This window comes from Brachypodium distachyon, chromosome 2, assembly GCF_000005505.3.
Source record: "Brachypodium distachyon strain Bd21 chromosome 2, Brachypodium_distachyon_v3.0, whole genome shotgun sequence".
Lineage (NCBI taxonomy): Eukaryota > Viridiplantae > Streptophyta > Magnoliopsida > Poales > Poaceae > Brachypodium > Brachypodium distachyon.
This window is the reverse complement of record NC_016132.3, coordinates 49,838,658-49,865,582: the sequence shown is the minus strand read 5'-3', so window position 1 is coordinate 49,865,582 and position 26,925 is coordinate 49,838,658. Positions and strand designations below refer to the sequence as shown.

Sequence of the window (26,925 nt, the reverse complement as noted above, 5' to 3'; positions counted from 1 at the left end):
GTATAAAATAAATCGCAGTCTTCCAGCTCGAGTTGCTCCTTTCTCGTACATGTATGTATTCACCTCCTTTTCAGTTTGTTCAGTTCAAGAAAACCGCGTATTTTCCTCCTTTTCAGTCGAAGAAAAGAAATGGTGAGGGCCTCCGAGTATGCGAAGAGCTCGGCTCGGACTGGAGCTTTTGCATTCCACAGCTCGGAATGGATTCGCGTTGTTGGGACTTGTGCAGCGTTAGGAGAGAACAAATCGTGCTGAGCCACGGCCCCACACACAAGAGCACCAAAGCATCTCCTCCGCAACGAACGAAACGTCTCAAATGCGCTAACGGCAGGGAGGCCGAGCAAGTGGCGATTGGTGAGACGCCGAGGAGGCGGCGCAAAAAAAGGAGCAGGGGAAGAGAGACGCACAAGGAAGCCAACGGAGTGAAGGCAGCGGGAGAGGGACATCGAAGAGCAGCGACAGGGAGGCCAACGACGTGCTCAGAAGGGGTAATGAATCCATCTCCATTGCTCCGGCGATTATCTTCTTCTTCCCTGCATCCTCCACTCCGAAATTCCTTACTCCCTACTAGTCCCTATGCAGACGTATCTGATTCCCCCTTTCTAATCAGATGTAAAAAGAAGAAAAGCCGGCGCCGCCACAACAGAGAGTCAGAGACCCAAGAGTCTCAACGTGAGACAGACGGGGCGTCGCTCGCTCCTCGCCGCCGGTCGATTGTTCATCAGGTGAAGTTTCTAAACCCTTTCTCCCCCTCGTCTAGGTGCCAAAAACTTTACTGCCGCTGTAGATCGCCGTTCGCTTCGAGGTTTCCCCCAGCTCGCAACGGGTCGCCGTCATCCGGGCCGCGCGGGGGCCTCAGTGGCAGTTCCGTAATTTCCCCCGCCGCTGCCCTTGTCTCGTGCACCTCACCAAGCGGCGGACTGACGACGGGTTTATCCCTGGGATGTCGCCAGATTTTGCTCCCCTGGCCCACGTTTCAGCCTCCCGGATATCCTACAACTTGTATCGTGACGAGGTGTCGTGTGGCTAAGTGGTCTGTCTAGCGTGGTCGTCGTCTTGGCGGGACCCACTTGATATTCTCATATTCTCGACCGGTTGGTCTGGCTCCTCTGCCGCCCATCGTCCGCTTGCAGCGTGCGTTACGCTTTTCTTTGCTTTTCTTTTCTTTTTTTTGGTGACGAGCCTTTTTGCCTCTGGCGTCAAGCTACAGAGAGGACGCCAGCCACAGCTTGCGACCTGCCTTAAAAAACTCTTGCTGGATTAGTTTAGGGAACTTCTACCGGGGGTTCAAAAGTTCAAATCTACGAGCCCGATGCATGAGAGGATGAACACTGCGCACCATAGGGTTTTATCTGAACCTCATTTCTCTTTGACAGGAGTGTACGCGATGTCGTGGTTTCTGATTAGTAGTAGCTCTCTAGTGCGGCACCGAACACTGGCAATGGAAAGTAAGCAGAAAGCGTCAACTTTTAGAGGCTTAAAACACAAGGGATCAGCACCAATTATGCTCTGAAACAAGTGTCATCAGACAGGTTCCCCAAATGCTGCTGCTGCTATGGGTGGTAGTCTTTCTTTTAGAAAACACTATGGTCATAGTCTGATAGATACGTCGTCAACTTTCTGGCTCATACTTTTCTGAGCAATTTTTTCTCTGAAATTTTCGAGCGCCGTGTGACTGGTTTCGTCAGTTTAGCTCAAATTTAGCTCCTGTACGCATGCACCCCAGTGCTCCACGGTCCGGTTCATTCAGTTGTAAAGGCGGGAGGGGGGACAACCGCACGTGACCAGCATGTAGGCAAATGTTTCCAATTGTTGAAAAGAAGCAAACAAAAGCCCGAAAGGATTCGTTTATGCCATACTGACTTATCCAATATTAAAAGTTCTCACCCACAATTCAAAAGTTCTCACGCCTCCGGTCCTTTTTCGCTCTCCTCCTGGAAATGGAGTGATGGGGTTCTCAAGTCTCGAACTCTCAATGCACTTATGCACGACCAAAAGTATCCTACTTCACGAATTCGCTTGGATTCTCCAAAGATGACAAAGTGCCAATCCTGTTACTCACCCAGATTTCATAGCTTTATGATACCAAAAAATTCTCTCATTTTATTTTATTTTCTGCCATTGGAACCGGCTGGATAAAGAGGATGAGACTCATCACATCAATCTGACATTCCCTTTTCGTAAAGTACATCACCTCGTTCTCGCTCGCATCATCATCATCGTCAATTCGTCATCATTATCCCACTGGAAGACACAGCGCACGGAAACACTAGTTTGGTTTAGAAACCCCAGAAGCAAAGCAAAGACCAGCCCCCCCAAACCCCACACCGGAGAAAAACAAATCAAACAAGCAAACAAAAGCTCCACCGCCCACGTGATCCTCTTCGAAGTCCTAATACTGTGTATGCACTTCCTCCTCTCTGAATCTCTGATGATGATGAGGCTGTGTGTTGAGTACTGACGGTTCCTCCCGTTTTGCAGCTGCGTAGGAGATGAGCGTCCTCCGCAACCGCCGGCCCTCCGTGGCGGGGGCGGGGTCGGGGCCGGTGGATCCGCCCGTGCAGGCGTCCTACAACATCATCCCGATCCAGAACGTGCTGATGCACGGGGAGCACCCGTCGCTGCGGTTCCCGGAGGTGCGCGCGGCGGTGGAGGCGCTGGCGCACGCCGCCGACCTCCCGCCGCCGCCGTTCGCCCGCGCCTGGGAGTCCCACCGCGCCGACCTCTTCGACTGGCTCGGCGCCACCTTCGGCTTCCAGCGCCACAACGTCCGCAACCAGCGGGAGCACCTCGTGCTCCTCCTCGCCAACGCCCAGCTCCGCGCGGGGGGCACCCTGCCCACCGACCACCCCGCCGACGTACTCCACTACTCCGTTCCCCGGGCCATCCGGAAGAAGCTCCTCAAGAACTACACCTCCTGGTGCGCGTACCTCGGCCAGAGGCCGCATGTCTATGTGCCCACCGCCGGCCGCCGGACCGGTGCCGCGGCGAGCGTTGGCCCTGACATCCGCAGGGACCTCATGTACGCGGCTTTGTACCTGCTAATCTGGGGGGAGGCTGCCAATCTGAGGTTCATGCCCGAATGCCTCTGCTACATCTTCCACTACATGGCGCTCGACCTCAGCCATGTCATCGACCGCTCCATTGATGTCGAGACGGGGCGACCTGCAATCCCTGCCGTGTGCGGTGAGGAGGCTTTCCTGAACAGTGTGGTCACGCCAATTTATAATGCGCTCAAGGGCGAGGTTGAGGCCAGCCGGAATGGGACCAAGCCGCACTCAGCTTGGAGAAATTATGACGATGTGAATGAGTACTTCTGGAGCCGGCGAGTCTTCAAGCGGCTCCGGTGGCCACTGGATCCTTCAAGGGGCTTCTTTGTGCCACCAGGGAAGCCTGGCCGTGTTGGCAAGACTGGTTTTGTAGAGCAGCGCTCATTCTGGAATGTGTACCGAAGCTTCGATCGGTTATGGGTGATGCTTATTCTCTTCTTTCAGGCAGCCATGATTGTTGCATGGGATGGCCGTAGTGTTCCATGGGATAGCCTCAGCTACCGTGACATCCAGATCCGTGTGCTGTCAGTGTTCATCACCTGGGGTGGTCTGCGCTTTCTGCAGGCGTTGCTTGACGCTGGCACTCAGTACAGTCTTGTGTCGAGGGAAACTACATTTATTGCTGTCCGGATGGTGCTCAAGGCAATTGTTGCTGCAGGGTGGACTATTACATTTAGCGTGCTTTATGCGCGAATGTGGGATCAGCGGTGGCGAGATCGCAGATGGTCCTTTGCTGCCAATACCAGGGTGTTAAATTACCTTGAGGCAGCAGCTGTGTTTGTCATTCCACAGGTGCTTGCGCTTGTGCTGTTTATCATCCCTTGGATAAGGAATTTTCTGGAGAAAACCAATTGGCGGATTCTATATCTGCTCACCTGGTGGTTCCAGACCCGCACATTTGTAGGACGTGGTCTGAGGGAGGGGCTTATTGATAACATCAAGTATTCAATTTTCTGGATCTGTCTCCTTCTAGCTAAGTTTAGCTTCAGCTACTTCCTCCAGATTAAGCCGATGGTGGCTCCAACAAAGACAATATTCAGCCTCCATAACATCTCTCACAACTGGTTTGAGTTCATGCCTCACACAGAGAGGCTTGCTGTAATCATCCTGTGGATCCCAGTTATCCTCATTTACCTTATGGATATCCAGATATGGTATGCAATCTTCTCATCACTCACGGGGGCACTTATCGGGCTTTTCTCACATTTAGGGGAGATTCGCAGTGTTGAGCAGTTGCGCTTGAGGTTCCAGTTTTTTGCAAGTGCAATGCAGTTCAATTTGATGCCAGAGGAGCACCTCGATAAGTTCCGTGGTGGCATCCGCAGCAGACTGTATGATGCAATTCACCGGCTGAAGCTGAGGTATGGTTTTGGCCGCCCATATAGGAAGATTGAAGCAAATGAGGTGGAAGCAAAGAGGTTTGCACTGATTTGGAATGAGATCATTCAGACATTTAGGGAAGAGGACATCGTTAGCGACAAGGAAGTTGAGCTTCTTGAGCTTCCACCAGTTGTGTGGAAGATTCGCGTGGTACGGTGGCCATGCTTGCTGCTTAATAATGAGCTGCTTCTTGCTCTCAGTCAAGCAACAGAACTGGTGGCTGATGACAAGACACACTGGAACAGGATATGTAACATTGAGTATAGGCGATGTGCTGTGATTGAAGCTTATGACAGCATACGCCAGCTGCTGTTGGAGATTATTGAGGAGAGGACTGTTGAGCACATTATTGTTAATCAGCTTTTCCTTGCATTTGATAATGCGATGGAATATGGGAAATTCGCTGAAGAATACAGGCTAACCTTGTTACCCCAGATTCATTCATCTGTAATCACCTTAGTGGAACTGCTACTGAAGGAAAACAAGGATCAGACCAAGATAGTCAACACGTTGCAAACTCTCTATGTTCTTGTGGTTCATGATTTTCCGAAGAACAAGAAGGACATAGAACAGCTGAGGCTAGAGGGGCTAGCACCGTCAAGGCCTACTGAATCTGGGTTGCTCTTTGAGGATGCCCTGAAATGCCCTAGTGAGAACGATGTTAGCTTCTACAAGCAGGTCAGACGCCTCCATACGATTCTCACATCCAGGGATTCTATGAACAATGTTCCAAAGAACCCTGAGGCTCGACGGCGTATAACTTTCTTCAGTAACTCGCTATTCATGAACATGCCTCGTGCTCCCCCAGTGGAGAAGATGGTGGCATTCAGCGTCTTGACTCCATATTACAATGAAGATGTCTTGTACAGCAAGGACCAGCTTCGCCGTGAAAATGAAGATGGCATCTCAATCTTGTTTTATCTTCAGAAGATCTATGAAGATGATTGGGCAAACTTTTTAGAACGTATGAGGAGAGAAGGAATGGTCAATGATGATGGTATTTGGGCTGGAAAATTTCAGGAGCTCCGACTTTGGGCCTCCTATAGGGGGCAGACCTTAGCACGGACTGTTAGGGGAATGATGTACTACTACAGTGCTCTCAAGATGCTTGCTTTTCTTGATAAGGCCTCTGAGATAGACATTACAGAAGGAACAAAACATCTGGCTACCTTTGGTTCAATTAGGCATGAGAATGATGTGTATCCCAGGAATAATGGTTTCCAACAACGTCCTCAGCGGAGGTTAAACAGAGGAGCGAGTACTGTTAGTCAATTGTTTAAAGGCGAGGAAGATGGTGCTGCTCTCATGAAGTACACCTATGTGGTCACATGCCAGATATACGGAAACCAGAAAATGGCGAAAGATCAACGCGCTGAAGATATTCTGACTCTCATGAAGAAAAATGTGGCCCTCCGTGTTGCTTATGTTGATGAGGTCCGTCATGAGATGGGTGATATGCAATATTATTCTGTCCTTGTGAAATTTGACCAGGACTTACAGAAAGAGGTTGAGATATACCGGATTAGGTTGCCAGGTCCTCTGAAACTTGGGGAGGGTAAACCTGAAAACCAGAACCATGCCATCATATTCACTAGAGGCGATGCAGTGCAAACAATCGACATGAACCAGGATAATTATTTTGAGGAGGCTCTCAAGATGCGCAATCTATTAGAACAGTACAACTATTATCACGGGAGCCAAAAACCAACACTGTTGGGAGTTCGAGAACATGTTTTCACTGGATCTGTCTCTTCACTTGCTTGGTTCATGTCTGCACAGGAGACAAGCTTTGTTACCCTTGGGCAGCGGGTTCTAGCTAATCCATTGAAGGTTCGGATGCATTATGGGCATCCTGATGTATTTGATCGCCTGTGGTTTTTGACTCGGGGTGGTTTGAGTAAGGCATCCAGAGTAATCAATATCAGTGAGGACATATTCGCAGGTTTCAACTGTACTCTACGTGGTGGCAATGTTAGTCACCATGAATACATCCAGGTTGGCAAGGGGCGTGATGTTGGGCTTAATCAAATATCGATGTTTGAAGCAAAGGTTTCCAGTGGCAATGGAGAACAGACCCTGAGTAGGGATATCTACAGACTTGGTCATAGAGTGGATTTCTTTCGGATGCTTTCTGTGTTTTACACCACTATAGGATTTTACTTCAACACAATGCTGGTGGTATTGACAGTCTACACATTTGCTTGGGGACGCCTCTATCTAGCTCTGAGCGGTCTGGAGGCTGGAATACAGGGCAGTGCTAATGTTACTAACAATAAAGCCTTGGGTGCCGTGCTAAATCAGCAGTTTGTCATACAACTCGGATTTTTCACTGCCTTGCCAATGATTCTAGAGAACTCGCTTGAACGAGGTTTTCTACCTGCTGTCTGGGAGTTTTTCACAATGCAAATGAACTTTTCATCTGTCTTTTACACATTTTCCATGGGAACAAAAAGCCATTACTATGGCCGGACAATTCTTCATGGCGGTGCAAAGTATCGTGCAACTGGACGTGGCTTTGTTGTGCAACATAAGAGTTTTGCTGAAAATTACAGGCTGTATGCCAGAAGTCACTTCATAAAGGCGATAGAACTCGGAATAATATTGACCGTGTATGCCTTTCACAGTGTGATTGCCAGGAACACACTTGTTTACATAATCATGATGCTATCTAGCTGGATTCTAGTGGTGTCGTGGATCATGGCTCCATTTGCTTTTAATCCGTCTGGCTTTGATTGGTTGAAGACCGTGTATGACTTTGACGATTTCATGAACTGGATCTGGTATCCTGGTGGTATATTTTCCAAGGCTGAGCACAGCTGGGAAGTGTGGTGGTATGAGGAGCAAGATCATCTACGGACAACTGGCCTTTGGGGAAAGATTTTGGAAATACTCTTAGATCTCAGATACTTCTTTTTTCAGTATGGGGTTGTGTACCAGCTCAAAATCGCAGACGGAAGCAGAAGTATTGCAGTGTATCTGCTTTCCTGGATATGTGTGGCAGTGATTTTCGGTGTTTTTGTCCTAATGTCGTATGCTCGAGACAAGTATTCTGCAAAGCAACATCTTCACTACCGGCTTGTTCAATGTGCTGTCATCATTCTTGCAGCGCTAGTGCTGATATTATTCTTTGAGTTTACTGAATTTCAAATCATTGACATCTTCACTGGCCTTTTGGCATTCATTCCTACTGGTTGGGGCTTGATTTCCATTGCTCAAGTGATCAGGCCATTCATTGAATCTACTGTGGTGTGGGCCAGTGTTATTTCTGTGGCACGTTTGTATGAGATACTGCTTGGGGTGATTGTTATGGCACCAGTTGCATTACTGTCTTGGTTACCAGGATTTCAAGAAATGCAGACAAGAGTACTGTTCAATGAAGGTTTCAGCAGAGGTCTCCAGATATCCCGCATTCTTGCTGGCAAGAAAACGAATGCAGTTTGAGGTACTTCATGATAAACTTTTCTTATTTCTCTGGCTTATTTGCAATTTGATAGCGCGCACTTCAATTACACTTATCTACTGGCATTCTTACATCGAACTGTGCTACTACTACAACTAGTGGACCTTAAGGTTTAGTATCTTCAAGACTGGAATATGTCTAGAAATGACATTCGATGAGTGTAAAGATGAAACTTGATGCTTCTAGTTGTCCGTTCGGTAGTGATAACTGATAAGTAACTCGTGCTTTAGGTTACTGCGGTGAGCGGGTGGAGTTAATGAGCTTGACTTGTGCTGAAAAAATAAATTCTGATGTTATCGGTCTTATGTTCTACTCCTTATTAGTTTATTATCATGTACTTGCCCTTGTCTAAAGGGAGGGTTGCATTCAAGGAAGGAATAGATAGCTCCTTGTGTTTACTTTTGTTGGTACAACAGTCATTAATATAGCACTCTAGCATACTAATGAAGGGTGGGTGGAACCTTTGTATGAAAAATGAAAGTAGCATGCAAGATATACAATTTATTTCTTGTTTTATGTTTTATGGAAGGGAGTATCCATCTGTAGATTATGATAAATAACCTCATCCCTAGCAGCGCCTGTTTTATTCTTTCACTGCAAAATGTCGACATGTGCACTTTCAGTTTCGGGCATGTAATAGTTTCTACGGTACCTTCTAAGTGCTGAGTTTTCTTTTTCTTCACCTTACTTCGCAGGTTATAACCAGGTTGTCGCAGTTAGGCAGTGATCCGTCATCTATCTCTGTACAGCTTCTTATTCAATGTGGAAAGCTTTGGTGGTGGTGGTGGCTACTGGCGATCTAGTTTGGAGTAGCTGTTAAGATTTGTATAACCACGCTGGTGGTTTTAGGTATTGAGTTTTGCACCTTCTTAGAGCTACTTAGTAGGGTGTTGATGATTCTGCTGTGGCACATACCACCCGTGAGATCTGATGAATCATTTGTTGATGCGGCTAGATGTTGCATCTTTGTACTGGAAAGAGTCGCGCAATTGATAGCTGGATATTCTCCTTTGTGGCTGGTCAATCAAACCAGTGCCTCAGGTCGTCTGAACAAACAGCTGCCAATTTTTGCGGTGTTGCAGCTGATTGTTTCTCGACTACATGGTTTGGCGTGTAGAAACTTTATCATGAGGGGGGGGTGCTTGATATGCCTCCTAGTTTTGACTGTTGGCTGAGTACGAGTTCCTTTTGTATTTCAACAACTCCGCATCGCTAGGTTCCTCGACGGAACCGACCTTGTCTTGGGTTTATTTAGCCGGCCTCCCACCTGATAAAAAGCCCCCAATTCCCCGTATTATAAGCTTATTCACAACTCTTTTACCTTTACCTACCCTTGTTTCCTCTCACTCGTTTTTTCTTCGTCCCCATGGCTAGTTGGCTACGGCGACGGCGAAGCGGAAGCCAGTGTTCGTGAAAGTGAACCAACTCAGGCCAGCCACGGCGGGCCACACGCTCGTCGTTAAGGTGCTCAGCTCCGAGGCCGTCCCCCAGAAGCCCGGCGCCGGTGCGAACCCTGGCCCGACGGGAAGGCCCACTAGGATCGCCGAGTGCCTTGTCGGCGACGAGACCGGCTCCATCCTCTGCAGCGCCCGCGACGAGCAGGGTACGATCCGAACTCCTATTCTCCGTATAGCGTATAGTAATCTACTCTTTGGGCGTCATGTGCATGTACTTTTGGGTGGAGACTGATCAAAAGTCGCGTCCTTATCGTCAGATACTTGGATTGGCATATTAATGCGCGATCTATGTTTTTGTTTTAAATCTGTTACTACTATGATTGAGGATGTACCCAATTGCGTTCAAAATACTACCATAGCCACATTTTTTTGTGTGTTGTCATCTTAGAATTAGATAATGACAATTTATAAGAAGTGTCCCATGGTGTTTGAAGAAAAAATAAAAATACATTCTTCCTCCGTCCAACAAAGAATGTCTCAACTTTGATTAAATTTGAATGCATCCACACACTAAGTCATGTCTCGATACATCCAAATTTTGACCAACTTGAGACATCTTTTGTTAGATGAAGGGAGTAGAAAAAATTGATGTACTGTCAAAAAATTTAGTCGATCAAATGGCGTGATAGCTATTTTTTATTTATATTTCTCTAATTGCATGTAAAATAGTCTCGAATTTTAAAAAGTTCTAACTTTGTCCTGATTCAAACTTTTTAAAATTCAACCAAAGTTATAGAAGTACTCCTTCCAATCCATATTAATTGTCGAAATATTACATGTATTTAGACGCTTTTTGAGCATAGATACATTCATATTTGGGCAAATTTGAGATAATTAATATGGATTGGAGGCAGTATATATAATATGTGCGATATCAAATAAGTATACTACGAAGATAGCATGTGGCTATTTCTCGGTCGACTAATTTTTAAGACAAAACCTTATATCTCAAACAACGCACTAGAGCCGTTGAATTAAAATATGGATGCCATCCCCACTCCCCATATCTCCCACATGATGTCGTTGGATTAAGATCTGGACGGTCAGCACGTCAACTTATCTCTAAGTAAAAATCAGTTGACTTTTCTATAGCAAAACCGTATTAATATCATGCCAGGTTTTATAATACTAATTTAGAGTTGCAGATGTTGATAGATTTTTCTATACACTTAGTCAAAAAAATGAATTAGGACAAAATTAAAACATCTTATAATTTGGAACGAAGGAGTAGCGATATTGATACTACTCCTTCAGCTTGGATATTTAGGACGCTTTTCTTTGTTAAGACAACATGCTTTGACCAACAATTATTTTAATTATTGGGTAAATTTGTTTACATAAAATTCATGTCATTTGATATTTGTATTCAAAAGAAATTATGATTGTGACCGTTAAACCATATATTAATGGAGTAACTACAAAAAAACATCTTATATTCTGAACGGAAGGAGTATGAATTGGAATAATGGAATGATTATTTTGTAAACTCTTGACAGAACTCTTTCTGCACGGAAATTATTTTGTACCCTTGACAGAACTCTTGCTCCAATATTCACCCAGGCACATTTGCCAATAAATGTTTTCGGACTCATTGGTATATCATTCAAGCATATTTAGTATTGTACTTGTTAGACAGCTGATTGTTCATAAAATTCATATTATGTGCCTCATGTTATTGTAATGTTGCTTCTCGTGATAACAATAGGTTAATAAATGATCATCTGGCAAGTCTACTCTCTGGGCTTATGAACAAAACAAGTTAAATCCTCTTCTAATATGTTCCTTTTATATACTTTACTAAAATTTGTTGATCCTCGACTCGTCTGTTAGGACACGCTCAACATCAATGCACGTTTGTCTGACTGATATATGGTTAAAAAGGTTTTACATGGAGGTATCTAACAAGCATATACCTGATGGCAGTTGACCTGCTGAAGCCCGACAAAACTGTTATTCTCTGCAATGCAAAGATTGATATGTTCAAAGGGACAACAATGAGGCTTTGCTGTGGACAAATGGGGCCTCGTTGAAGTCACTGAACCGGCAAACTTCAACGTGAAGGAGGACAACAATTTTTCACTTATTGAATATGAGCTTGTCACTTTTTGATCAGAAGTGTTCTCGAAGTCCTGCTGGTTAAATTCTGCTTGTTGAGTTGTGAAGAATGTGAAAGATGGAGAACCGAGTTCGTTCCAACTGTTGCAAGTTCCTTCTTATCCAAGCTTTATTTCTAGTGCGTGTTAGCAGCTGCAGCGATTTTGTTTGTAAGAACAAATGTGACCTGCTGAACAGAAATATGGCGGAGCAATTTGATCTCTACATGGTTTGCTGCGTTGGAAGCGCCATTTAGCTTTACATTAGTTTCTGTTTTTTAAATATTGAAGAGTTACATCTTCTCGGTGCTAGAATCAAACGGAACTACGGAGTAGCTCTTTACAGAATCCCCACGGTTCTGCACCATTTTATGGTGGTGTGGAGCCACCATTGGTGTCAGCTTTACATCCACTACTGACCCAATTTACATTTTTAAATATTGGAGGGAGTAACAAATTATGGCCAAATTACTATACTGTGATTTATAATGACACCAGTGACCATTTTTTTTTCTTATTTAATGAACTAGCAGAACAATACCCAGGTACTACTTGGTGAAAATCTCTATTCAGTCCTATCCATTATTAAATTCTAAATAAATGGATCCGATGAAAGGTGGAACATCAAATTACTTAAGAGCATTTTATGGAAAACCTTAGACATTTTCAAAAAAAGCCTTAAACCTCTAATCACATGGGGTTGTTTTTATAAAACATGTTTAAGTGATTAGAGGTGCTTCCTTTCATCGGATCCATTTATTTGAGATCCGATGACGAGGATTGAAAGTTTTCACGTTTTCACATGATATGTCGATGTATCAAGTGCAAACTTTCGTTCGGTGCAACTTTGCAAGCTCTTCCCCTGAACTGTCGAGTCTAAACCGTGTCGTGCAAATCAAAGGTGGGAATCAAACGCCACTTAAACACGTTTTTCACATAACCTGCACTTATCTCACGCTCGGTAATGTTTCATTGCCACCTTGATCTGCCGCACGGTTTATGGTCCACGTGGTGATAGTTTGCAAATTTGTACCCAATGAAGGATTTATAATTGTTCTTAGCACATTGCATTGTGCCAAATCAACAAGTTAATGCAGTCTAAAGGTGTCGCAGACATGAAAAATCACGATTTTGACTGTTGTCAGAAACTTCAGCATAAATGATCCCTCTCCAAAAGTTTAATTTCTGAATCCTCGACTCAACTCCAGTACTCCACCACCATAGCATTGAAGTCCAACATACCAACAACACCATGTTCAACGGCGTTGAGATGCCTCGACGACCCGATAGTCGACTCGACTCGGCTCGAATTCGTAGTCTAACGAGTCAAGCCGAGTTTGGATTTCAACTCGTTAGCGAAAACAAATTTAAAGAGTCAAGTAACGAGTTACTCATTTAACTCGGTTCTTATAATCCTATGCTCCCAGCACATGAATGATCATATAGTCATATTGAGTTGTTTAAGTTGACCGTTGTGAACTCAAATCTGTTCATTTTTAATCATGCTAGTTCATATGTATACATAGATGTACCACATGCTTACAAAGTAAGCATACATGTTCAATTTTGTTACCAAGCTTAATGAGTTTAACAAATTAAGGGTCGGTTCTTTTCGGCTTCCTGGACCGGCTTCTTTGAGAAGTTGCCCTCCTCTAGCTTTTTGGAGAAGCCGTCACTGCCCTCCTCTAGCTTTTTGGAGAAGCCGTCACCTAAATTTGATTATGCTACCAAATTAGTTTGGCCTAAACTAGTTTGAAAGTCTAGCTAAATTTGTGACGCAGCTTCTTCAGAAAGCTAGGTGATGGCATCTTTTAGGAGAAGCCGGTCCAAGAAGCCGAAAAGACCACACCCTTGACTCATTATGTTAACGAGGCGAATCGAGCTAGCTTGTTAGCTTAACAAAGCTGAATCGAGACGAGCCACCAGACCACCAAGGTGTATAGGACAATGGATAAAATCATTTTCATGATAGATGCATAGGACACATGATAAAATCGTTTTGGTCCATTAGGATTCTGTTCGGCTTTCGGTCTTGGCAGTTGGCCGCCAATTGTCAAGCAGGTAGGACATTTTCTTTTGCAGTTTTCACAGATTTAACAGTAGGAGCTGGTTGCGGAGCAAGAAACTTTAAAGAAAAACCTAGGAAGGAACAAACTCCAGGAGGCTGGATTATACAAAATATATGGATTTCATTTTTTTGACGTGGCTGACATAAAAAGACAAGAAGCAAAATAAATTGGGAGATGAACATTCAAGTTTAACAGCATTTCTCCGCAGACACCATAATCAGGAGTACTTGCCACAAATACAGTTAAATCTTGCCACGATCAGGTATAATCAGGGAGAGTTAAAATTTAACATTATTTCCAATCCATACGACGTCCACAGATTCAGTTAAACTTGTCACTGTCAGGTATAATCCTGAGTACGCTTGTGCAAAATCACAGAGTACAGGCTGATAATATGGCGATCAAAACTAGTTTGAACTCAACAGGGGAGGTCCGTAGCAGCTACCATCACAACCAGCTCCGACAACAAGAAATCATCCATCTACAAATAGAAGCGAATAGTCTAAGCCCAAACTCTTATACTGACATCATAAAAGTTACAACCATATAAACTACTGTGCTCCATGTCCAGAAATTCTAGGTTGCATAGATAAAACAGAAATGCAGATGGCAAAAATAGCATGTCTTCATCCCAGACGACGCCGATTGCCACTGATCACAGGTCTATAGAGATAAAATGGGTCAAACATACATTCTTTTGGCTACAAGAGAAGGCATTATTGCAGACAATACTGATTTGTGATATTTGTATCTAATGTAATAAAAAGATGTCTAATACCCTTTGATATAAAAATGAGACAAGCCTGACCATTTGTCAAAAAAACAAGATAAAAAGGAAACCTGACACATTTATGTTTTTCACATGCAAGGCAAAGTAAACTTTCTAAAAGTGATACTAATAAAAATGACCTTTTAATGAAACATGGTGGAAATGCTATGGCTTTCAGATGACAGGCGAAATGGGGAGGACCGAGTCCTAGAATGTACTCAGCCACAGGCATATCAACATAGGTGTATTTATTTATCACATGCAAGAAAATGATACGTCTTTGCTGCAGCAGATATGGTATTTTTACAAACGCATATTTTAGGCATCTTGCATTCTTGTGTAAACCATGGAAGGAACATTATAGAGCCCCCATAAAGATATGCTATCATGAATCATGGATACTACTAAAAATCTGACCAGACCTGTATGTTCGACGTGAGGAGGTTATAATCTGCTACATTCCACCTAGAAATTGTCATACATCATCATTGCCAGCTGGGTCAATACAAAAGAATCAGTGACACTTTTGCCTCAAATATGTCATTCCTGACTATATGCATGTTCAAATTATAACACCATTCTATTTAAATACTAAATGTACAATAGCTTTAAACCAAAGGAAAGCTTTTCCAGAAAGGGTCTCTGGTATGGCCAAACAGTCAACAAGACACCTACAATGTGGATCGTTCAAGATTAACTGTATTTAGAGGCGGGTTTTCTTTAGGCAAGACAATTGTTTTGGGATGGAAAATTTGGACTAACACAGTTTGCAAGACTAGAAGAAACAATAGAAGGTCAAACTCAATACATTATCTGGTATTGTTTTAATGTCATGTTACATGCCTATGATCGGCCCCATAAATGAACTTTGGCGTAATTCCTTTGTAAGTGCAATTGTCTCCTCTTTCCATGAATCCTTCTCAGCCATAACTTAGTGAAGGAACCTAACCATCAACAGTTATTAGTGAGCCCTTATGTTTTATTCACCTTTTGGGGCTTCATGTTCATCTAGTTTTGTCTTGACCTACAACAAGGACCACGTGGAAGTATAAGACTGGTTTCAAATGGGACATTTCATGGTGTTTTCTATTTATATCTAGACAAAAATGAATTACATTTATATAAGTCTGACAAAACTCTCCCTAAATATAATTATACATAACGGATATGAGACACTTTAGAAATAATGTCAAGAAATGTAAGACCTGCATGAGACGTAACACTAGCCTGTCTAGTCCAAGTAAGCTTTAGCTTCATTTGAAATATTCGAAACTGTTCGTATAACTAGAAAATTGCCAACGATGAGTATCCTTGTAAACACAGATGCATAAAAATGGGCTTTTCTTCCTATCAGATCTAAAGAAGTTGACAATAAGGATTAAAACAAAACATAAATAAAAACCATGAAAAACATGTTAGTTCTGGCGAAAGTTGTATTGACACATACGAAGGGCCAAAGGGGCGGAGAGTTGGAGACTGATATGCACCCAACTTTTACTAATTTGCTTGGTAGTCTGTTCAGTGGCAATGGGGGCTCATTGTTCAAGTTGGGCCGACACTTAGGTGCAGGAGGCAGAATTAGATTGAGGTTTCACACAATGTCAGAGCTCAAATAACATACGAGCAGAACAGAATAGCATTCTGGCCAGGGCAGACAACGAACTCATTTGAGTTATTGTGTTCACTTGTCGACAAATAATAAGACATGCTTAAATGCGCACTTAATACACAGCTAAATCCTATAATTATCACTCAGTACTAGACCTGTACATCGGCCTGATTATTTTATTAACAAACAAATCTACTATGCAGTCCATACTCCATAGCCACAAACAAATATGCTTCATAACTGAAGCCATCTAACATTGCAGAAACAGAAGAAAAACAGAAATATAAGGGAAATCACCTTCTGAAAGCCAGCCAAACCCCGTGCGAGCCGGGGCAGCGAGGAGAGACGTCATGAGCGCCGACGCCGTGGCACTGTGCATGGGCATCAGCGACTCCACGCAGAAGCTGGTCATCTCCACCGGGGACCTCCAGATGCCGAAACACGGATACAGAAAATTCTCATCCAGATCAAGTGAATGGGAATCGAAAAACTAACCTCCCAGTAACCAAGAGCCCTCGTACCTTAGGAGGACGCGGGGAGCAGAGGCCGGGAACCGCCTCGGGAGCGGAGGCGGACATGCACGGGAAGCGGCTCTGGCGGCCGATCCACGGAGGGAGGAGGAGGCGGCGGGTGCGGATCGGAGGAAGGATCTCGCGGCGGCGGCGGCCATTGCGGCTGGGCGCGGCGTGTGCGTGGTACGGTGGCGCGCGGCAGGAAGGAGAGAGCGAGGCTAAAACCCTACAGGCAGTTGGGCTGGACAACGCCATGGTTGCATGCTGTGGTTGCGCATCTTGACATTATCGACCGGCCCATTGACAATCAGGCCCCCAATCCTGCCTCGCAACTTTCTGGTTTGGGCTAAGATTCATCTGGCCCATGAAGTCCGGTCCATGGCCATCGCGATTCGTTTCGTGGCCTGAATCTGAGGAGCAAGGAAGCAGCACTGTGCCCCAAACCTAACGGTGTCAATACACATCTACTTCCGAGCAAAAAGCATTGTGCTTTCGAGGGGCGGGTTTAATGAACCGAAGGGTTTGTTGCACCGATTAAAGTGGTGCAGTGATCCAGCTGTGCAGCCTACACACGGTCATGGACTGATTGGTTGATGGGTCGTCGTTGTTTCATTGTTTGGTTGGTGTCGCCAGCGGGATCCGATGCAAGTAGCCAAGCCGGAACTGCAGCTTCGCCGTGCACCTTTGTCCTTGGACGAGGACACTTGTTGGCCTACTTGTTGATGCAGTTTTGTCTTTGTCTGTTGATATTATCGCGCGCCACTTCATCAACCATGCATCGACGTGAAGAAAGCAAATTGACTGCGCGAGGTAGGTGCCCTCGGAATAGACACTGCGCTACTTTTTTTTTTTGTGCCAAAAGACACTGGGCCGTACAATGTTCGTGCGAAATTGGAATCTTTTTAAGCCCGGTGTTGCACAACGCAGACACGAAAAATATGACACTCAATCAGTCACGCACGCCTTGAGGCATGATTTATCACACACCCTCCCCTCATTCTCTGTAGCACGCGAATTGGGCCCGTACGTGCACCGACAAAATGAACAGAAACATTTGCTAACAACACTGTAGTATAGTACATTCCACACAAATTATTTGTAATCCGTACGTACGTTCCATCGCCATTCCACATTAATTGGCAGCTAGCTCAGACTTTAAGCAGGGGTAACGAACGAAGTGTACTAGCTAGCTTGCAGCATACACAAGGAGCAACGTAGTAGTAGACTACAGTGGTGTTACATATCTTAACAAGCAAATATATCGCGTAATATGTTTGATGATCGCAAGCTTAAACATGCGCATGCATGCCTCGTCCCACTCATGGAATGTACTGTCCATTCTGGTTTCTCTGGAAGCCGTCGTCGTTGCTCTGCTTCTCCGCCATCCCATTCCCACCGGCGCCGAACCCGTCGCGGTTCCTGCTCTCGTATGATCCAGCAGCCGCATTGTCGCCTGCATACCTCCCGGACCGGCGGGGATCGCGGCCGTAGCCCGAGCCGTTGTCCTGAACGGGGCGCGGCGTCCGCACCGGGTTGGACTCGTAGCCGTAGCCGTACTTGTCGGTGGCCACGTCGTAGTAGTACCGGCCGTTCTCGTACAGCCTCGTGTCGCTCATCCCGTAGTCGTCGCGCCCGTGCTTGTTGCCTCCCCCCCGCCGGGCGCGCACGTACGACAGCGGCCGGCCCCTGCCGCTGCCGTCCTCCGGGAACAACGGCCCGGTGCTCGTTTCCTCGCCTTCGCCCGATGATTCTGTTTCTCGCCCCGCGGCGGCCTCCTTCTCGTGCGGCACCACGTTGGTCGTGGTGGTAAGCTTCTCGGCGTCGTGGTGCACGCCGCGGCGGAAGTAGGCCGGCGGGTAGTTCTCTTCCTCATCCTCCTCTGGGCGCCCGTAGAGGCCGTAGCCGCGGTTGTTGCTGTTGCTGGAAGGCCGGGACGGGAATGCCGGCGCGCTGTTGGCGTGGGGGTCGAACGCTTCTGTTGCCACGGTGGTGGCCGGCGCGTGGTCGGCCTCGACGGCTTCGGGGGGCGCCATCTTGCTGAAGAAGAAGCGGCCACCCCACGCGTCCACGCGGGGCGCCGGGAGGGCGAGGAACGCCACGGCCAGGAGGAAGAGACTGGGTGCTGCAGAGGAAGCCATGGAAGCGTACGTCGTCGTCGGTGGAAGCTGGTGGCAGTACTCTACAACGAACGCAACGAGCACGGCAGGTCCGTTTGTTTCCGTGCGCGCCTTCCGGCTTGTATATATAGCACCACCTTCCACCGATATGATGTGGGTCTGGGATAATTGGACCGCTTTTGGTAGCAAACGATGGTAAGAGGAAGGAAAGGCAAACTGATTACACAGGGATAGATTGGAAAGGGCCCCGTGCGATGATGCGGGGATTGCGGGTGGTGGGCTGGTGGCCGAGAGCGTGCATGGCGCGCAGTGGGATTTGGTGCGCGCTGCTGCGTGAGTGTGAGATCCAGCCAGGAGACATTTGCACAAGTCTCGCATTGATGGAAGTCATGGGCTACGGACAAGGAGCATCCATGCAAGTGATCAAAGTTAAACTTGCCCGGCCCCGAGCATTTTGGCAGCGTGAGGTTTTAAATACCTCTTGCTCCTCTCCACATGATCATTCATCACGTCAGCCGTGAGTTATTGTCGCGTGATAAGGAAGGGAGTACTGTTTGTTGTACTATGTCATGTGAAATCTGAACCGGGTTCATCTGGTTTGTAAAAACACTACCGCACCTACTCGTATAGTGGTTAAGCTGCACTTACTTCTTTTTTTTCACTCAAGCTGCTGCTGCAATATTTTAATCCAAGGAAAGATGGTCATGCATCAATAGATACTGTTTTTTTTCCAGTAAATTTCAAAGAGTCTCCGGTTCTCAGGGCAGTCTTCTCACAGAATGACACATTTCGTTATTTTTTTGGGAAAAACACACTTCAACTAATCTTCTCAAGTGGCCCAAAACCGATGGTTAAGCGCGTTTGACATGTTTCCTTACAGGTGGGGCCCACTGTCAGGTGCCACGTCGGGCGCATACCCTACCGTTAGGTGGCATCGATGTCTGATGGAAATTTTATTCTGTTTTGTGTGGAAATTTTAATAATATTTGGCATCAAGTGTGGACCTGACAGTGGACCCCACCTGTAAGGAAATGTGTCAAATGCGCTTAACCATCAGTTTTGGGGCAATTGAGACAATTAGTCCGAAGAAGGGTGGTTATTTGAGAAAATTAACGAAATGTGATGTTCTGTGAGAACACTGCCCCGAGAACTGTGGTTCCTTAAAATTTGCTCTCTTTTTTTATCACTGTCAACTCATATCGCATGATTTTACTCTGCTCTGCCCGCCTAATGGAGTAACTACAAAAAAAAAAACATCTTGTATTCCAAACCGAAGGAGTATGAATTGGAATAATGGAATGATTATTTGTAAACTCTTGACAGATCTCTTTCTGCACGGAAATTATTTTGTACCCCTTGACAGAACTCTTGCTCCAATGTTCACCCAGGCACATTTGCCAATAAATGTTTTCAGACTCATTAGTATATCATTCAAGCATATATTTAGTATTGTACTTGTTAGACAGCTGATTGTTCATAAAATTCATATTATGTGCCTCATGTTATTGTAATGTTGCTTCTCGTGATAACAATAGGTTAATAAATGATCATCTGGCAAGTCTACTCTCTGGGCTTATGAACAAAACAAGTTAAATCCTCTTCTAATATGTTCCTTTTATATACTTTACTAAAATTTGTTGATCCTCGACTCGTCTGTTAGGACACGCTCAACATCAATGCACGTTTGTCTGACTGATATATGGTTAAAAAGGTTTTACATGGGGGTATCTAACAAGCATATACCTGATGGCAGTTGACCGGCAAAACTGTTATTCTCCGCAATGCAAAGATTGATATGTTCAAAGGGACAACAATGAGGCTTGCTGTGGACAAATGGGGCCTCGTTGAAGTCACTGAACCGGCAAACTTCAATGTGAAGGAGGACAACAATTTTTCACTTATTGAATATGAGCTTGTCACTTTTCATGCTGGTTAAATTCTACTTGTTGAGTTGTGAAGAATGTGAAAGATGGAGAACCGAGTTCGTTCCAACTGTTGAGTTTCTTCTTATCCAAGTTTTATCTCTAGTGCTTGTTAGCAGCTGCAACAATTTTGTTTGCAAGAACAAATGTGACGTGCTGAACAGAAATATGCCCGGAGCAAATTGATCTCTAAATGGTTTGCTGCGTTGGCAGCGACATTTAGCTTTACATTAGTTTCTGATTTTAAATATTAGAGAGTTACATATCTTGTCGGTGCTAGAGTCAAACGGAACTACGGAGTAGCTCTTTACAGAATCCTCACGTTTCTGACACCATTTTATGGTGGGGTGGAGCCACCATTGGAGTCAGCTTTACATGCAACTACTGACCCCATTAAATTAACAAATTATGGTCAAATTACTATATTGTGATTTATAATGACACCAGTGACCATTTTTTTTTCTTATTTTATGAACTAGAAGCACAATACCCATTAAATCCTATTAGGTGAAAATCTCTATTCACTGAAAACTTGAAAACTTTCAGTCATATCCATTAAATCCTAAATAATGGATCAGATGAAAGGTAGAACATCAAATTACTTAAGAGCATTTTATGAAAAACCCTTAGACGTTCTAAAAAAACCTTAGACCTCCAATCATATGGGGTTCTTATAAAGCATGTTTAAGCAATTAGAGGTTCCACCTTTCATCGGATCCATCTATTTTGAGATCTGATGATGAGGATTGAAAGTTTTTGCGTTTTCACATGATACGTTGACGTATCAAGTGCAAACCTTCGTTCGGTGCAACTTTGCAATCTATTCACCTGAACTATTGATTCTAAACCGTGTCAAGCAGATCAAAGGTGGGAATCAAACACCACTTAAACACGTTTTTCCACATAACCTGCACTTATCTCACGCTTGGTAATGTTTCATTTCTACCTTTATCAGCACCGCATTTTTTATGGTACACGTGGTGATAGTTTGCAAATTTGTACCAAATGAAGGATTTATAATTGTTCTTAGCTCATTGCATTGTGCCAAATCAACAAGTTGATGCAGTCTAAAGGTGCCACGAACATGGAAAATCACAATGACTGTTGTCAAAAACTTCAGCGCAAAATGATCCCTCTCCAAAATGTTACTCCCTCCGATCCATAATAAGTGTCTTTGATTTAGTACAACTTTAGTACAAAATTGTACTAAATCAGCGACACTTTATGGATCGGAGGGAGTAGTAATTTCTGAATCCTCGACTCAACTGTAGTACTCCACCCCCATGACATTGAAGTTCAACATACCAACAACACCTTGGTCATCAGCATTAAGGTGCCTCGATGACAACGGCTGATGGGCAGGCGCGCATCTAGGGCTAGACATTTAACTCAAAACTCACGAGTTAAATGAGTAGCTTGTTACTTGACTCAACTCGAATTCGGAGTCTGACGAGTCGAACCGAGTTTGGAATTGAACTCATTAAAGAAAACAAATTTAACCGAGTCGAGTAACTAGTTAATCGTTTAACTCAGTCCTTATAATCCTATGCTCCCAGCTCAGGAGTCCCAGCACATGAATGATCATATAATCATATGGAGTTGTTTAAGTTGATCGTTATGAACTCAAATCTGTTCATTTTTAATCAAGCTAGTTCATATGTCTACATAGATGTACTACATGCTAACATAGTCAACATGCATGTTCAATTTTGCAACCAAGCTTAATGAGTTTAACGAGCTAACTCATGAGTTACACGAGCCGAGTCTGAGTTTGGGTATCAACTCATCGAATTGAGCTAGCTTGTCAAGTTAAAGAGCTGAATCGAGACAAGCCACCAGGGTGCATAGGACAACGGACGAAATCGTTTTCTTGATTGGTGCATAGGACACCGGATAAAATCATTGTGTCTATTAGGATTTGGTTCGGCTTTCGGTCTTCAGGCAGTTGGCCAAGCCAATTGTCAAGTAGGTAGGACATTTTCTTTTGTAGCTTTCACAGAATTAATAGTAGGAGCTGGTTGCGGAACAAGAAAATTTAAAGAAAAACCAAGGAAGGAATGAACTACAGGAGGCTGGACTATACAAAATATATGGATTTCATTTTCTTGACATGGCTAACATAACAACATCAAGAAGCAAAATAAAATGGGAGATGAACTTTCAAATTTAACAGCATTTCTCCGCAGACACCATAATAAGGAGTATTACCACAAATACAGTTAAATCTTGTCACGATCAGGTATAATCAGGGAGACTTTAAATTTAACATTATTTCTCCATGGACACCAATCCATACAACGTCCAGAAATTCAGTTAAATCTTGTCACCGTCAGGTATAATCCTGAGTACGCTTGTGCAGAATCACAGAGTACAGCCTGATAATAAGGCGATCAAAACTAGTTTGAACTCAACAGGGGAGGTCCGTAGCAGGTACCATCACAACCAGCTCCGACAACAAGAAATCATCCATCTACAAATAGAAGCGAATAGTCTAAGCCCAAACTCTTATCCTGACATCATAAAAGTTACAACCATAGAAACTACTTTTGCTCCAAGTCCAGAAATTCTAGTTTGCATAGATAAAACATAAATGCAGATGGCAAAAATAGTATGTCTTCATCCCAGACGACGCCCATTGCCACTGATCACAAGTCTATAGAGATAAAATGGGTCAAACATACATTCTTTTGGCTACAAGAAAAGACATTATTGCAGACAATACTGATTTGTGATATTTGCATCCAATATAATCATAAGATGTGGAATACCCTTTGATATATATTAAAAATAAGACAGTCTAACCGTTTTTTTAAATAACAAGATAGAAAAAGGAAACCTGACACATTTATGTTTTTCACATGCAAGGCAAAGTAAAATTTCTAGAAGTGTACTAATAAAAATGAACTTTTAATGAAAGATGGTGGAAATGCTATGGCTTTCACATGACTGGCGAAATGGGGAGGACCGAGTCCTAGAATGTACTCAGCCCTAGATGTATTTACTTACCACATGCAAGAAAATGATATGTCTTTGTTGCAGCAGATATGGTATTTTATAAACACATATTTTAGGCATCTTGCATTCTTGTGTAAATCATGAACGGAAAATTATAGAGCCCGCACAAACATATGCTATCATGAATCATGGATACTACTTAAAATCTGACCAGACCTGTATGTTTGACGTGAGGAGGTTATAATCTGCTACATTCCACCTAGAAATTGTCACACATCATCATTGCCAGCTGGGTCAATACAAAAGAATCAGTGACCCTTTTGCCTCAAATATGTCATTCCTGACTATATGCATGTTCAAATTATAACACCATTCTACTGAAATACTAAATCTACAATAGCTTTAAACCAAAGGAAAGCTTTTCCAAAAAGGGTCTCTGGTATGGCCAAACAGTCAACAAGACAACCAGAATGTGGATCGTTCTAATTAACTGTATTTATAGGTGGCCTTTCTTTAGGCAAGACAATTGTTTTGGGATGGAAAATTTGGACTAACACAGTTTGCAAGACTAGAAGAAACAATAGAAGGTCAAACTCAATACATTATCTGGTATTGTTTTAATGTCATGTTACATGCCTATGACCGGCCCCATAAATGAACTTTGGCGTAATTCCTTTAAGTGCAATTGTCTCCTCTTTCCATGAATCCTTCTCAGCCATAACTTAGTGAAGGAACCTAACCATCAACAGTTATTAGTAGGCCCTTATGGTTTATTCACCTTTTGGGGCTTCATGTTCATCTAGTTTTGTCTTGACCTACAACAAGGACCACGTGGAAGTATAAGACTGGTTTCAATCGGGAAATTTCATGATGATTTCTATTTTTATCTAGAGAAAAATCGACAACATTTATATAAGTCTGACAAAACTCTCCCTAAATATAATTATACATGATGGATATGAGACACTTCAGAAATAAGGTCAAGAAATGTAAGACCTGCATGAGATGTAACACTAGCCAGTCTAGTGCAATTAAGCTTTAGGTTCATTTGAAATGTTTCAAACTGTTTGTATAACTAGAATATTGCCAACGATGAGTATCCTTGTAAACACGGATGCATAAAAATGGGCTTTTCTTCCTATCAGATCTAGAGGAGTTGACAATAAGGATTAAAACAACACATAAATAAAATCCATGAAAAACATGTTGGTTCTGGCAAAGATGTATGACACATACAAATGGGTGGAGAGTTGGAGACTGATATGCACCCAGCTTTTACTAATTTGCTTGGTAGTCTGTTCAGAGGCAATGGGGGCTCATTGTTCAAGTTGGGCCGAAACTTAGGTGCAGGAGGCAAAATTAGATTGGGGTTTCACACAATGTGAGAGCTCAAATAACATACGAACAGAACAGAATAGCATTCTGGCCTGGGCAGACAACGAACTCATTTGAGTTATTGTGTTCACTTGGCGACAAATAATGAGACATGCTTAAATGCGCACTTAATACACAGCTAAATCCTATTATCACTCAGCACTCGACCTGTACATCGGCCTGATTAGTACTCACAAACAAATCTACTCTGCAGTCCATACTCCATAGCCACAAACAAATATGCTTCATAACTGAAGTCATCTAACATTGCAGAAACAGTTGTGCTAAAAAAATCATTGCAGAAACAGAAGAAAAACATAAATACAAGGGAAATCACCTTCTGACAGCCAGCCAAACCCCGTGCGAGCCGGGGCAGCGAGGAGAGACGTCATGAGCGCCGACGCCGTGGCACTGTGCATGGGCATCAGCGACTCCACGCAGAAGCTGGTCATCTCCACCGGGGACCTCCAGATGCCGAAACACAGATACAGAAAATTCTCATGCAGATCAAGTGAATGGGAATCGAAAAACTAACCTCCCAGTAACCAAGAGCCCTCGTACCTTAGGAGGACGCGGGGAGCAGAGGCCGGGAACCGCCTCGGGAGCGGAGGCGGACATGCACGGGAAGCGGCTCTGGCGGCCGATCCACGGAGGGAGGAGGATGTGGCGGGTGCGGATCGGAGGAAGGATCTCGCGGCGGCGGCGGCGGCCATGGTGCGTGGTGCGGTGGCGCGCGGCAGGAAGGAGAGAGCGAGGCTAAAACCCTACAGGCAGTTGGGCTGGGCAACGCTGTGGTTGAATGCCGTGTTCGAGGATCTTGACATTATCGACCGGCCCATTTACAATCAGGCCCCCAATCCTGTCTCGCAACTTTTTGCTTCGGCCTAAGATTCATTCTTGCCCATGAAGTCCGGTCCATGGCCATCGCGATTCGTTTCGTGGGCTGAATCTGAGGAGCCAAGCAACCGCTGTGCCCCAAACCTAACGGTGTCTGTTCTAAAAAAATAACAAAAAAAAAACTAACGGTGTCGATGCACTTCCACTTCCGAGCAAAAAGCGTTGTGCTTTCGCGGGGCTGGTTTAATGAACCCGAAGGGTTTGTTGCACCGATTAAAGTGGTGCAGTGCTCCAGCTATGTAGCCTACAGTGGGCTCCACCTGTAAGAAAACGTGTCAAATGCGTTTAACCATTGGTTTTGGGTCACTTGAGACAATTATTCCGAAGAAGTGTGATTTTCTGAGAAAATTAACCAAATGTGTTGTTCCGTGAGAAAACTGTCCCGAGAACTGTGGGTCCTTAAAATTTACTCTTTTTTTTATCACCGTCAACTCATACCGCATGATTTTACTCTGCTCTACCCGCCTGCTTTTTTATTTTAGAATCACGCATAACTTTATTCAAACTTGAAAACCATTACAGGTACAGTCTTTTGAATCATAGACACATAAAACTACAAAGTAACGCATATGATTAAGAATTACAACGAAATATCTCGGAAACATATTCTCCGTGGTATCAATTTTTGCAATACGAAATATTTTCGAAGCTTCAGCAACAGGACTGCAATTAGACTGGAGCGGCAACGTCACCACTCATATCCCTGCACGAACTTGATTACATTCTTCTAAGGTTTCAAAACGCCCCTTGAGTAGTCTTTCTAAAAAGATGAGAAGTCGTGACCACAAGATCTTCATGAGAACACCGGAGAATGACTTCAAAGCCACAAAAGATCATACCAATAAAAGCATCATTACACAGTGGTAAAGACTCATCAAATCCATACGAACGGATCTGCGAGAACACACAATCAAAATCCGCATGATCGGACACATCGAATCTGCGGTGAGTAAAACTCTCTGGCCCCGTGACATTGCAGAAAAAGGCACCTTCGCAACAAAGAAAAACCAGAGTACCTTTATTCTCGACGGCAATGTACCCTCCGCCGTAGCGTTGCCGATGAAGATCATAAAACTCATAAAACTAAAAACTTCTCAATCGTCTAATAGAACCCGAGGTTCCCCCACCTCGCAGTGCCAAAATGATGACGGGAGGTGAGGGGAACCAATGAATTCCGACGATCCGCTACCTCAAAACCCTAATAGCCCATTTGGTAATCATCCTTTCATTTCATTAGGAAATGAAATCCAATTTTGGATAGGAT

General features: G+C 44.1%; 5 protein-coding genes and 1 non-coding gene across 18 annotated transcripts; 3 read left to right on the top strand and 3 right to left on the bottom strand.

Moving 5' to 3' along the window:
• Positions 1 to 261: 261 nt before the first annotated feature.
• On the top strand, positions 262 to 9,082 carry LOC100843972 (callose synthase 11). Of its 2 annotated transcripts, XM_010234036.3 has the most exons (4): positions 262 to 485; positions 608 to 722; positions 2,479 to 7,869; positions 8,583 to 9,082. In XM_010234036.3, the coding sequence occupies exon 3, from the start codon at positions 2,490 to 2,492 to the stop codon at positions 7,866 to 7,868; it is 5,379 nt and encodes a 1,792-aa protein (XP_010232338.1). In that variant the 5' UTR covers positions 262 to 485; positions 608 to 722; positions 2,479 to 2,489; the 3' UTR covers position 7,869; positions 8,583 to 9,082. The 2 variants fall into 2 exon arrangements, with proteins under 2 accessions (XP_010232338.1, XP_014754463.1); XM_014898977.2 differs by lacking the exons at positions 262 to 485; positions 608 to 722 and adding an exon at positions 2,243 to 2,399.
• LOC112271252 lies at positions 5,494 to 5,574 on the top strand. The gene has a single exon (XR_002964244.1). It is a non-coding gene; the product is annotated as a small nucleolar RNA J33 (small nucleolar RNA).
• On the top strand, positions 8,497 to 20,449 carry LOC104583332 (uncharacterized protein At4g28440). The gene is made up of 4 exons (XM_010235213.1): positions 8,497 to 8,520; positions 9,262 to 9,490; positions 11,268 to 11,293; positions 20,267 to 20,449. The coding sequence occupies exons 1-4, from the start codon at positions 8,497 to 8,499 to the stop codon at positions 20,447 to 20,449; spliced, it is 462 nt and encodes a 153-aa protein (XP_010233515.1).
• LOC100843663 (protein NUCLEAR FUSION DEFECTIVE 6, chloroplastic/mitochondrial) lies at positions 13,688 to 16,649 on the bottom strand. Of its 6 annotated transcripts, none has more exons than XR_730907.3 (4): positions 16,406 to 16,647; positions 16,182 to 16,309; positions 14,698 to 14,770; positions 13,688 to 14,169 (listed from the first exon to the last, which is right to left on the bottom strand). XR_730907.3 is itself a non-coding variant. In XM_010234032.3 (4 exons), exons 1-3 carry the CDS (start codon positions 16,552 to 16,554, stop codon positions 15,280 to 15,282), a joined length of 297 nt encoding a protein of 98 aa, XP_010232334.1. In that variant the 5' UTR covers positions 16,555 to 16,649; the 3' UTR covers positions 13,688 to 13,987; positions 15,263 to 15,279. The 6 variants fall into 6 exon arrangements, 4 of the variants coding, with proteins under 4 accessions (XP_010232334.1, XP_010232336.1, XP_010232337.1 ...); XR_730908.3 differs by having other exon boundaries at positions 13,688 to 13,987; positions 16,406 to 16,646; XM_010234032.3 differs by lacking the exon at positions 14,698 to 14,770 and adding an exon at positions 15,263 to 15,299 and having other exon boundaries at positions 13,688 to 13,987; positions 16,406 to 16,649.
• On the bottom strand, positions 17,438 to 18,785 carry LOC100825906 (protein E6). The gene has a single exon (XM_003567075.4). It carries the CDS (start codon positions 18,532 to 18,534, stop codon positions 17,716 to 17,718), a length of 819 nt encoding a protein of 272 aa, XP_003567123.1. The 5' UTR covers positions 18,535 to 18,785; the 3' UTR covers positions 17,438 to 17,715.
• A 2,127-nt stretch (positions 20,450 to 22,576) lies between the features above and the next one.
• Positions 22,577 to 25,566, bottom strand: LOC100843358 (protein NUCLEAR FUSION DEFECTIVE 6, chloroplastic/mitochondrial). Of its 7 annotated transcripts, none has more exons than XM_010234024.3 (4): positions 25,326 to 25,566; positions 25,102 to 25,229; positions 24,169 to 24,205; positions 22,577 to 23,088 (listed from the first exon to the last, which is right to left on the bottom strand). In XM_010234024.3, the coding sequence occupies exons 1-3, from the start codon at positions 25,475 to 25,477 to the stop codon at positions 24,186 to 24,188; spliced, it is 300 nt and encodes a 99-aa protein (XP_010232326.1). In that variant the 5' UTR covers positions 25,478 to 25,566; the 3' UTR covers positions 22,577 to 23,088; positions 24,169 to 24,185. The 7 variants fall into 7 exon arrangements, with proteins under 7 accessions (XP_010232326.1, XP_010232328.1, XP_003569836.1 ...); XM_010234026.3 differs by having other exon boundaries at positions 22,577 to 22,905; XM_003569788.4 differs by lacking the exon at positions 24,169 to 24,205 and adding an exon at positions 23,607 to 23,679.
• Positions 25,567 to 26,925: the final 1,359 nt, after the last annotated feature.